General features: G+C 29.3%; 1 protein-coding gene across 1 annotated transcript; it reads right to left on the reverse strand.

The window, feature by feature from the left end:
- Nucleotides 1-618: 618 nt before the first annotated feature.
- On the reverse strand, nucleotides 619-6,732 carry LOC113373736 (proton channel OtopLc-like). Its single transcript, XM_026614011.1, has 11 exons — nucleotides 6,545-6,732; nucleotides 3,927-4,064; nucleotides 3,546-3,677; nucleotides 3,102-3,219; nucleotides 2,935-3,034; nucleotides 2,550-2,777; nucleotides 2,144-2,304; nucleotides 1,908-2,073; nucleotides 1,558-1,828; nucleotides 1,234-1,447; nucleotides 619-1,151 (listed from the first exon to the last, which is right to left on the reverse strand). Exons 1-11 carry the CDS (start codon nucleotides 6,730-6,732, stop codon nucleotides 663-665), a joined length of 2,205 nt encoding a protein of 734 aa, XP_026469796.1. The 3' UTR covers nucleotides 619-662.
- Between the last annotated feature and the right edge of the window lie 6,554 nt (nucleotides 6,733-13,286).

The raw sequence follows: 13,286 nt of genomic DNA on the forward strand, positions 1-13,286 counted from the left end.
GAATCGTTAAAATTCTTCAGCCTAATGAAAATTATGTTCAAGTATTCAATTTTCAATCTGGACATTTGGGCATTCAATATTTAGTAGGAATAACTATTATCTTTCATAATTTTATTCAATATTCTTCTTGAAACTATCGATTTTTTCAAATGGTGTATGATATTTATAGCCATACTATTATTATGGTATGATTCGTTCAGAATTTATGAATTTTCATGTATAGAAACGTAAATGCACTAATTTGGTGTTACTTTCTTTATTTTTGAAAAAATCATAACTAAGCTTTTAAAATAGATATAACACATCAGTAAATTGCTAATCAAAATCCCTAACTGATGATATCAAGAAACATAAATTGTAAGAAACTTATTCTCACAATACCATATATCAAACTTGGTGTGATCTACAATTCACATACATACTTATACAATCGTTAATATCACACTTTAAACGGTAATGTTATAATCTTACATAAATGGGCTCGAAATCATAAATTAATTTTTCTATTTTCAAATGTGCTTCGTATACCTATTTTAAAGATTATTGTATAGTCATGTTTACAATATTATGAGAAACGCAACATGGCAGATGACCAATTGAATCCCCCAGATCGCTGTGAAATCAGTCGCAAATATAGCTATTATTTATTTAACAAACTATTCCTACATATATGCAGGTTTCATCTTATAAGCCCGTTTCCAAATCTCGCACAAGCACACCGTACTATGGAATCTATAAAAAATAGCCAAAGGCATCGAAACATGGGTTATGATTGTCCAGGCCCACAATCCATAAAAGTGCAACTGAATAGGATGACTTTCAGCCCTGGATTTCTCCAAAGTATTTATAGCCCACATAGCTAAATTCGTCACCAGTAAGAAAGTCACAATTTCTCTTCCTGGCTTCCTGCGCATATGCTCAGGAGTTGCTGCTGATCGTCTACTGGCGTCCAACACGAACATAGTTTGACAAGCAGTTTGAAGCAGTGATGCTAAAGCTGTAATAAGAACGAGTACCGTGTCTCTTTGCATTGTAAAATGACCACCGATCACAGTGAAGGTACTGTAAAGAAAGGAGCCTGTTTGGGCGCCTACTAAGAGAATATCATCGAGTTCTAAACTGCGAGCAGAGTCATATCGCAGCGGTCGAACCTAATACAAAAAACAATAAGATAAAATCATATGATAAAATTGCAACATTAATTATACATAATTTTATGGTACAAGATCTGACCTGGACCATTCCCAGCAAAGTTGCTGCAGTGGCCATCGCATACAAAGTCAGCTCACAGATATTGACTTCTGTCACAGCCAAACTAACAAATTCTGGACGAGATATGAGTACGAAGAATAATATCAATGAGATTATTGTCAGAACTAGGATTAAAATTCCAACGAAGAGCCCTTTGTGAGCACGCGCGCAATCCACTGAGTAATGATGCGGAGATCTAAAAAATTACATATTCAAAAACAGTTATTTGACGAGAATATTCATATTCTTGTACATGAATGTAACAGATGAGCAATCTTCATAGAGAAGTGTTTAAGTAATACAAACCTTTTACAAGACGGTGGACCTTCTTGAATCACCATAGTCGGCTCTATGGGTCTTGATATGTTCTTCCACATTACATATAATATGGCAGCACATATCAACGAATATTCAATTGTACAGGGAAAAAGAAAAGGCGATGCATCCTGAACTAAAGAGCCCATAATATTTGTTCTCCGGCATTCGTAAATGTTATGAGGTCCTTTTAAGCCTCTGGCAAATCTTGTATGTTCTCCATGATGATCAATATGAGGAACAACATGACTACCTTTATCACCTAAATAAAGGATTTAAATTAAAATTAGGATTTATTAAATACAATTACGCAATATAATTATATATACATTAAAAATTACCCAATCTGTGAGATATTCTCAACGTTCTATTTTCTGGATTGTAGAAAGTTAATATTTCGTGCTTTGTTTCCTGAACAAGTACGTTCAGCCAAACCGATAAATTCGTCCCGATCATATGCATCAGTCCGAACCGTGCCATGATTTTATGACGATATACTTTTATTTGCTAAAATTAAAAAACGTTAATTATCTATCCTAATCATAAACGAGCTGCGATTTTTTAAAAAGTCAATTACCTCATTGTTAAGAAATATAAAATACATTTGTATAAATATGAATGCCATCCTTGTGGCTGGGGTGAGTGCTAGCAGAACGTTATGGCACTTTGTATCTCTTTCCAATTCAAAATATTGCCCAAATTCTAATCCAGAGTATATCATGCTTCCTATTCCAAAAGCTGAAAGACAAATAATATTGATCATAACTTGTTAGTTAAAAAATTATTTATCAGTATGACATCATTTTTTTTAAATAGTACTAAAAATGTTTAAGCGTAATATCGCACATGATTCTACATAGACAAAAAAGACTAATTAACCAAAGACATCTCCATTAGCTTACGTTCTAAGTCCTTAACTTATAAATAGAATTAAAAAAACAAAGGGTATAAAATGTGATGTTTTTGCTTTGACATTTACTCACCAACGGCACCCATGCGCAGATAAAAGCTTCCGTAATGCTGCCTTCGCACGCCGACAGTTGTGGACATTATTGACGCTCGTCGGGCGCCTGGAGATATCCCTGGAATAGGGCCAGGACCTGGACAAGGGCCTGAACTCTGGGATGAGATCGACTCGCGACCTCCACTATCAGATTCTTCATCGTCTGACGAAGAACCACGTTGTGCACGTTTTTCGCTCTTGTCACGCTCTATGAAAAAAAAAAATTTTAATAACGTTAATCGCCAACTAGTCAGATTTAATTCTTTAAGTCTCCAATAAATCATTCATTTTCTAAAGTGCTACAAACTCTCCCTATATTAAAAATTAAAATTTCTAAAAATAAATTGTTATGCGTCCCAACTTACTTGATGCTGATTTGCTTCCCTTTGGTTTCCCGCATAACAGTGTAATGTACATAAACATTAAGAAGACCATGCTTCCGATATACAGATACAAATAAAACCCCTAAAACAAAATTGTCATATAATTCAAGAATATTTCCAATTTAAGATTAAACGACTAAATAACTAACTTCATAAAACGAAGGTGGTATGTATGTAGAAATAACTTCGGCCATTGGAAAGGCTATTCCCATCACCACTAATAATTTGCCATATAACGCAGATAAAGTCGTCGCCAATGCATCGCCACTAAAAAGATAGATAAAATTTGAACAACCGTTAGTAATGTTTTAACTCATAAAATAAAATATTAAAGGATATAAAAAGATAAAATTTCAGACACATGATGTTCAGCCAATCCACACAAACCGTACATTGTGCTATTTATTATTACTTTGAACTATATGCCACACAACGACAAATATATCTAATTAATTCACAAAATATTTCATCATATATTAGATATTAATAAATAAGAAAGTTCAAGAAGTATTTTAATAAAATACAATTTTCAGAAAACAAAAAATCACTTTTTCAGTTTTTACTAATTTGTGAAAGTTAAAAACTTTACGTACGGTCTTATTTCTCTGATTGGCGTCAACCTAGGCTCTGGTAATCTGCTAGCTCTTCGTGCTGGTGGCAACTGGCCCAAATGATGATGATGATGGTGAGAATGGTACATCACAGATAAAGGAGCAGGTTGAATTCTGAAACACGACAATATTAAAAATCAAATATTAATTTAAAACTATTATGAAATTATTTATTTAAACTCAATAATGGTATGAAGTTTTGGATGTCGGACGAAGAGAACGTAGCACTTATAATAGTTACAGAAAATTCAACTTTTTGATTTTGAAGCTAAATCAGACCAGATGGTATTTTTAAAAGTTTTGGATTTTGTTCACTATTGTTATGTGTTATTGAGAAAAATCCAGAACAAACAATCAACTTACTTGACAGGCTCTATTGTAACTCTTTGCGCTCTCCGCGCTGGTGAAGAATGCTGGCTTAACGTTTCAGGAGACACCAGAGCGGCCACAACTGCTGAAGGAGAAGGCACCAGAGCAGAAGATGACGCTCTTGGAAAATTGCTAAAAATATTTTGATCACATTGAAATAATTATAATTGAAAAAAAAATTACAATTGTTTATAATAACATTTTGATAGCGGAAAATTATTAATTTGCTGTATTAACCCTTTCCACTCAGATGCCGCCGCTCCGGCAGCAAAATTCATATGAATCTCGGAATTAGCGAGTGGAATGGGTTAAGAATGCTATAACACAGGGTGGTTTTGTATCTGTCTTGACATTGATGTATCAAAATGAAAGTATATAATAAAAATTAGATAAACTCTAATAATAAAATGTAGATATAGGCCAAGTATAGAGTTGACTAGGCTCTGGAAATCTGCTAGCTCTTTGTGCTGGTGGCAACTGGCCCAAATGATGATGATGATGGTGAGAATGGTACATCACAGATAAAGGAGCAGGTTGATATGGCATGGTTGACGTAGTAAAGAGGTGTCATCACAACAGATCATAGGACTCTTAAGTTCTGATTGCTGTTTGAAATGCATCCTATCTCATAAATTAATATATAAACCAGTATAATAAACCAATGCACACAGTAAAAGTGTGAATTTATTGAAAAAAAAACATAGTGGTGCAGAAGCCACAAAGTGCACTGCATCTTAGTTTTATTGTCCTGCTCTATATTCCTTCTTTAACAAACCTTTGTACTTAAGTGTTACCATTTCCATGACGGCTTTATAGCATAATATAATTTTAAGTGTGCAATAAAAAATCACCGTCAATTTATTTGAGTCAATGACAGACATGCGGTGAACAGCTGATGTATATAGGAAGGCGTCAATCAACACGATGGATGGAACAAATTTGAATAAACGCGTCCTTCATCTGAAAACTGTGATTGATGACAGCCAACTGATATGTTTGGTCTTATCGAAGTTAATGAATATTGTTAATTGTTCCATTTCTTTTTAAAAATTATTTTCAAAAAAAAAAATGGAATAGGGTCAGGACCAGGACAAGGCTTTTTCAAAGCAAAAAGGTGTTTGCTTGAAAATTTATCCAGAAGCTTTGGTAAAAAACAATGCTCTCACTATGAACATGTTTCTAAATATAAAAACCAAAAGCGATATTAGTGCAGTAAACGGAGCGTTTAGGGTCTGAATTTTTTTACTGTGCTCCGAATTGAATGAAATTTTGGAATTAGGTTCATCTTAACCTCAAGTTCAAAAGTGAAAACAAATCCACCACCCCCCGGGGGGATGACACCCCTTCACAAATGTGTAATTACATTTTTTCAAAATAACGTCGGAAATCGATAGAAGAACTAATTACAAGAAAAAATGTCTCTTATAGTTTTTCAAAAAAACTGATACTTTTCAAGTTACTGGTCACTAAAAATTGATATATTTTTAGCGTTTTTCTTCGCTTTTTTGCAAATATCTCCTAAAATATACATTTTAACGAAAATCATGTAATGAACACAATAATATCAATAAAAATTTTAATAAATCGGTGTTTTATAAAGTGTTTTAGCAATAATATTAAGCAAGATTTGAAAGAGCAAAGATGTTTTTTATTTCATTCAAGATTTAATTGTTGTATTTAAAGCCATCTAGTGGCGAGGTTTTAAATTTTATGCATTTCGGTAAAATTGAGTTTTATAGTGCTCAACATAAGCTTTAAAATGAGTGTTGGTACAAGTTTTTTGCGTGCAAAATGAGTGAGCTATCATGCAAATAAGAAGCATATACGATGTTTTTTTCTTTTAAATCATATGGTTTGATGAGCGCCATTTTCACCAGAATTAAAGTAATTCGCACAGACCACAAAATTTTGTATTATTATGTTGATCATGAAATGTATTTATCTTAATGGTACAGAATTTTTGCAGGCCATTTATTCTTATAATAAAGTATCTTATGGCTGAAAAGTCAACATGTTAAATAAATTAATATAGTTTTATATCACTATAGTCAAATAAAAGTTTAATAATTGCAGTACAAAGAACAACAAATATACGAGTTTAGACAAAATTATACTGGGTACTAGTGTCATAATAACTGTTTTTATTTAAGGGTTGTTTTAAAAGTTGAACAAATTATGGATAATATAATTATTTTCGAGAAATTGAAATAACATTCATATCATTTGAAATTTCTTAATTTTCTTTCAATTTAAAAATATTTTTTTCAAACAATTTTTTATCAAGGGGTTGTTTTTGAAATCAAGATAGAAAACATAAAATATCATTTACTTTATACGTAATTCTTATTATATCATACCAAAATTTATTTTTAAGTGTTTTTTTTTTTCAATTTAGAGGTTTTTTGAAGGGTTTTAGGGTTTTCACGGGGTTGAAAATATAATATATAGGGTTTGAATTAAAATTTACTATATACCTTCGGAAAAGAATTCATAATACCCACCAATAAGATTCATTTACTTTGAGGTTCCTTAATCATCAAATATTAACAAGTGACTCCAAATACAAATTATCTAATTATGATAATCATTTAATCCAAAACAATTTCACATACCTTTCCTTATTCGGGCAGGTAGGAGAGTGCATAGTTTCCTGAACAGTAGCCAAAGTTCCAGTGCCGGAAGTTGTAGCTACTTCTTCTATATCAGAGTCAATACCTTGAGCGAAGTCCATATAAAATGAATCTCTAGAGTCACTTGACCCCCGGCGGAGCTTCAATGATAAATCGGGAGAACTATCCATAATGTTTTATGTCTTGTAGCCGGTGAGTTAAGAATTATATTTTATTTTAAAATTGGTGTATTTTTTGTAGTATGTTTAGGCATCTTTGATGGCAGTGATTTGGTAACAAAGTTTCATTGCGATTAATAATAATTATCGGTTATTAATACAAAAAATTAACTATAACATAACAAATTTAAATAAAGCATTTTTATTTTAATATTTAACTCATGTTTAAATTGCTAAAGACTTTTATAAGAATAATTTAATTTACAATATTGCTAATAATAAATAAATTTAATATCGTATACAATGGAAAAATTATTAATAATATATTAATTTAGTTTTGTTACAACAAATTTCAAAACAAAATATTTTAACGAAGATTTTTTGGCACAAAGTTGTTGGTGACGATTGTTTGTTAATGGAGTTCAGCACAATCTGAAATAAAATGAAAAAAGCATTATAAAAATGCAACTTACTCAATTGTTAATTTTAAGCTTACGAATTTATCTCTTTTTAGTGCACTTGCTAAACTGAATTTTTAATTTGACTATTGGGCTTATGTTCGCATATTAGAAACGTGAGGAAATTTACTATTTGAAACTAATAAACAAACTGTACTTAGTTGAAACAGATACTATAGGGGGCGTCCATTAATCACGTGAGCTTTTTGAGGGGAGGGAGGTTTGACTAAAAATCACGAAATATCACGTGGGGGAGGGAGGGGTAGAGTAAGATATCACGTGTATTTATTTTTTAACTAATTTTTTAAAAAAAAGTTCAAACATTTTCAAAAAAAATAAAAAAATTTACGATATTTTCTCGTAACTAAAAATACACGTGATGTTTGGTAGGGGAGGAGGGGTAATTTTGAATATTACCATGTATCACCAAGAGGGAGAGGGGAATTCCAAAAATCCTTAAAAATTCGCTCACGTGATTAATGGGCACCTCCTAAAGTGCTTTGTAATAGTCATACTTACTATATCTAATTCGTTCGAAACAATTTAAAAAATGAAAGTATTAGGCCAATATATTAAAAATTCCACGAATAAGACTTACTAATAAACATCATAATTTTATAAATTTCACATAATCTTCTATATTTCATAAAATTTTTTTATAATATTTTATAAAAAGAGCACAACCTTATGTTTTCAAACTATATTTAAATAAATTTATTATGACCCACATTTTTTATAAATCACTAAAGCAATATATCAAAATTTTGACATGCATTTTAAAAATAGATTGAAATTTAACCGATTGGTGGGTAGACTGCACAATATAACTGAAGGGAAGACTGCCATATACGTATTATAAGACTTCTCTAATTGATTTTGACATGTGTTAGGCATGTTTACTAAAAGAAACCAGATTTAATTTAAAAATGGTGGTACATAATATTGGGTCTAATTTTATCGAATTAGTGACATTTCTATTTGTCAATTAATATTATGCAAATGATTACCAGGCTTCAAACGTATAAAACGTTTCTTCAAACGTTTTCTTCAAACGTCAAATATAAGAGAAATAAAATCATCGCATGCAAATTCGAATGGTAAAATTCACACCTTTATTTGTTATTGATATATAATTCATCCCAATTTAAATTGAACTCTGATGTCAATATTTTCTAGATTTTATTTATTTTTGTCTTTTAGGCTAAAAATCTCGTTTTTTTGTGATTTGTGCCTCTCAAATAAATCTTATAAAGTTACAACTGCAATAATTGAAATCATACTTGATGACTAAATATTTTAGTCAAAGGTAAAAAAAAGAGTGCGCGTAAGGTTCACACGCGATTGAAGTAAAACTTATTTGCTACTGTACCAGATGGCATCTAAGTAAAAATAAATACATCATATGACAATTTTGAATAATGTTTATTAGTAATATAGTAACACTCGTGATGCATACATTTATTAGTGTCAACCATTATACACATTTATATAATGTGTATAAGTATGGCTTTATTCTTCAAAAACGACATGATCGGTTTGTCATTGTAATTAGCATTTAGAAATGAACCTTCATTAGAGAAATAAAGTAATTGCTGATTAATAACTTTTATAATATTTGTTTACACAGTGGATTGTGTTAAACAACGCCTAAACAAATATTGTTCTCACAATTTCACTCATCATCATATAATATTTGTGTTTGAAGAACTTCATGTAATTAAAATTAACATGAAATCATTGACTGCTTGTATTTTTTTTTACTTTTTCGCTGGCGATATAATCACATTTTTTGAACAGCTGTAATATCTGTCTTGCCTAAAAAATATTTTCCCTTTTAATGACTTCAAAGATTTATAGAAACTACGAATAATAATTAGAAATAATTTCTAATCAATAAACTTACGTTTAGGACAAATAATTAATTTGTTTTATTATTTTCAAAGTACAGGGTAAAATATTCTTCCTATTTAGGCATTTTTCATTAAATCAAGATTTGTACTACGTTATAATTTTAAGATGTTTATTTATCTATCTATGTCAAGTTCCTTGTTGATATCGGCATGCATACAACGTTGATGCCGGTACGCATACAACGACAGATCTCTATTCACATACACGACGACTAATCACAATCGACTCGTATAAAAATAATATCATCGAAAGCGAATGGCGAATCATTGGCACTCGACTCTTATCTTATCTGTCGTAACGCACTTCCGTTGCATTTGTACGGATTTACACCCTAGTTGCGCCTAAAGAAGTTTTACTTCAAAAATCTTCACAATTTTATTTTTTAAGCTTTCAAAACTCATAGTAAGTATAAATTTTAAAAATAGAACGACTGTCAATTATTTTCTTTAAATAGATTTTATGAGTTATCCCATTATCTTCAGTATGAGCTATACAGAATAAATCACTTGCAGGTGTAATTGGTTCGGTCTCATGTTAAGTGTTTTAATCTATAGGCGCCGTTTTAATAAAGTGTTTTGGTTGTAAACTTATCAACATGTGGATTTATTATTATGTTCAGTTTGAGTTGAATGTGTGGTGACAGACTTATATTAAATTCAAAAGAATCTTCAACAATATAACTCATAGAAGATCTTTCTTCCAGACACTTGGTAAAAAAATTCTAACTGTAAATTTAATCCATGTAATCATTCTTTCATTATCCATTTGTTGAATTGCCTTGGTTGGGTTACATTTTGAAACTAGACACACTAATTAAAGTTTAATATATCTCCAATATAACTAATTATACTAGTAAATCATGAGATAAAAATTGAAATCATAATTTAGGAAACTTCGAATTCAAATTAATTCAATTGAGAAAAAGAAAGGTAATAATCGAAGACCTTTTCTAGGTTTCCACCACAATATTCAATACAGATTTTAGGATTTGAAGCCTGAGCTCGTTCATAAAAGCTCTCCTTGCAAACTTGCAAGTAAATAGTACTTCTTTGTGATTTCTGCTATAAAGTATTAATATTTATTTATTTATTTATTTATTTTACAAGCCGTCGGTGTAATATTATAATAAGGCTCAAGTCAATATTTTGCAGATTTAATATAATTTAATTAACTATTAGGTATTTTATTACTTATTTATTTATTATTTAATTTATTTACTATAAACTTATTTATATTTTGTTATTTTTTTTTATTTTTATATATAACTAGTTTGTTTGTCGCAAGTATTTTTTAAAAATTGAATAAGTATTTTAACAAGCTTTACAATACTTTAATTTATAATATAATTATTTTATTTAACAAATTTTAGGTTATTTTATGATATTTGAACAAATTTAAGTGTATTATATTATTATTATTATTATTATTATCATTATCATTATCATTATTATTATTATTATTAAATTTTCTACAATATAAGTATTTTCTTTTACGAATTTTTAGGTATTTTCAAGAAAGAAATATTAAGTTTTACAATTTTTCAAGTCTTTTTAAATTATAAGTTTTTAGTTAACTAATTAATAAGTATTTTAACAATAACAGTCATATAAAAATAATAATTATAAAAATAATAATAATAATAGTAATTTAGAAGTATTTTTGCAACAGTAAGTATTATAATAATAAAGAACACAAATATTATATTTATAATTATGATTTAAATTGCATAGAAAATTATAAATTACAATGTTCCTTCGAAATAAGAAGTATTCAAATAATAGCCTCCAAGATTATTGCTTAAATCTAACCTCTAAGACCCTCAAGACTGTCGAAGAAGAGCTGTTTCTAAAATACTGTTTCCGAAAATAAATGTTATAATTGATATGTTATAATAAGTGAAATAATGTTAAAAAATGAATGAATAATAATTATTTATTTTATATATTTTTCATAATATTGCATATCATTTTGTAGTTTGATAATTAAATATTATTAGGAGGGCCCAACATTTTTTTATTAATACGGGGTGGCTAGGTACTAAAAATTTCTCTGGCTCAAATGATATTCAGGTTTCTTCACCGAGAAATTTTAATTCAATCTTTTATTCAATTCTTAAATCTTTTTTCTGAATGGTCACGAACAACTGATTCAGATAATAACAATGTATTCATCGCATGATTTTTTTCTATCGTATTCTTCATTATGTATTTTTTTAATTAATTCGTATTATATAATTGTATGCTACATTCAATTGCTAATGAGAATAAACATATTCAAGTCGTGTATACCTCATAAATTTAATTTACATCCCACTAATTAATAATGGCTCGAGATGTTAATGTTCACTTAAGGATAAACATATAAAGTTAAAGACCACTCGTTCGACCATTCTTAAATAGGAGTAATTAATGTAGTGAAATATTATAGCATGGGAATTCGAACGCCTTTGAATATTTATTTTAAATCTTAGATTTGGACTCACAGTCAATTTTACTATGTTTCATTCATGAATTTGTCTAACTCTATACAATATAAAATATAAATACAATTTAAAAAAAATTTTTTTTGAAGCAGAATCTGCAGTTTACTTCTGCAGAGAGCTTTTCAAGTATATTAAGTATCTCAAAAATAGTACGAGAACTTTTTGCTTTTTGTCAAAGTCAGAACACCAAAAAACATACCGGATAGATCCCCATATACATAATAATAATATTTTAATTCAATAACATTGTTAGCACAAGAATTTTTTAACAAGTATATTGCATTACAAAATTACTTTCTTGTTCGGTTATACAATATTAAATAAATTCCATTCTCAATTTTTTAACAGCATGTAGAATGGCTTTGATAGCAGACGAGGTTTTGTCAAATATATTTCGATAAAGTACAGGTAATTCCCGTACAACACGGTATTTACGTTCCAGAAAACTAGCGTGTTATGCGAATCCGTGTTATAAGGGACAAAGCACTAGTACAAAAAGAAGGGTTACGTTCCAAGAAATCAAAAAAAAACATGCTACAAATCATGATTTTATAATAAATATTGTTACATTTATTCATTTTTTTAGAAGTAAAATACATTACTTGAATTATATGATTTTTTTCATCGTAATTAACAAGTAAATGCTATCCAACATGATCCTTTTTTTGCAAGATATCTTCATCCTCTGAGCAGTTTTCAATACTACCTCCAGATCCGTGCATTATTTTTGCGATTACTTGCTTTTACCAAAGTGATATTCTCGTTTTATTTAAAAAAAATGCTTAAGAATTATTTAATATATTGTTCGGATAATCTTAGAATATTTTTCCGATAGAACGTACGCGCTCTGATAATATATATATATATATATATATATATATATATATATATATCAAATTTTATCTTTTGCACTAGTTTCAACACATTTATTGAGCTATTGTACGATTTTAGTAATTCTAGATTAAATAAAGTTAGCTTTTCATAGGTTTTATTATTTTTCTTATTTTATTAAAACATTCCTGAATTATTAAACCGTGTTATGCGAATCCAAAAGTACCGTGTTATGGGGGGATGGTCTCAATTCTTGAACCGTGTTAAAGTGAATCCTTGTTATAAAAGTACCGTGTTATGCGGGGGTTACCTGTACTATATTTCTACTATATTGGGATTGAACTAGTCTAAATAGAGTTATGAAATTTCGAACTGATCTCATTTTTTCCCTTTAAATGCATACAAGTAGATTGTAAAATGTTTTGCTGGACTATTTTCACTTACAATTAGTATCTTTTATAGGCTGGTGCCAAATAAAGTTTTAACCTATTTTCATCTTGGAAATCTTTTGAAAATTAAAAATTTTGAAAATACGTTTTGTTGGACTTAACTCAGTATGTTTTTTAGGCTGATTCCAAATAAAATTATGAACTATTTTTTATCTGATGAAAAAATTTGATAAGTGTTAGTTTGTGATCATTAACATCATTATACTCGAACCTAAAGCTTTTGAAAATTTAAAATTTAAAATTTTGAAAATATGTTTTGCTGGACTTTTTTCATTTAGCACATATTTTAAGTTGGTGCCAAATTGAAAATTGTAATATAATTTAATCAGTTATAAAATAACAATAGTAGCGGGTACTCACTTGTACTCTCTTAGGCGATATAGTTAATATTTCTCTATTTTTATTCTACCACATAATAAATATACTTCTAATCCC

The sequence above is a fragment of the Ctenocephalides felis genome, unplaced genomic scaffold (genome assembly GCF_003426905.1).
Source record: "Ctenocephalides felis isolate EL2017-DRISC unplaced genomic scaffold, ASM342690v1 CF-g0.4_SCAFFOLD_01604, whole genome shotgun sequence".
NCBI classification, from domain to species: domain Eukaryota; kingdom Metazoa; phylum Arthropoda; class Insecta; order Siphonaptera; family Pulicidae; genus Ctenocephalides; species Ctenocephalides felis.

What these genes read in the sequence shown, in the direction of transcription:
- LOC113373736 (XM_026614011.1), bottom strand. Translation starts at nt 6,732, where the DNA reads ATGGATAGTTCTCCCGATTTATCATTGAAGCTCCGCCGGGGGTCAAGT. An exon ending in GGGAAGCAAATCAGCATCAA is followed by an intron (nt 2,778 to 2,934) that starts GTAAGTTGGGAC and finishes TTTTTTTCATAG; the next exon opens with AGCGTGACAAGAGCGAAAAA. An exon ending in TTATATTTCTTAACAATGAG is followed by an intron (nt 2,074 to 2,143) that starts GTAATTGACTTT and finishes TTTTAATTTTAG; the next exon opens with CAAATAAAAGTATATCGTCA.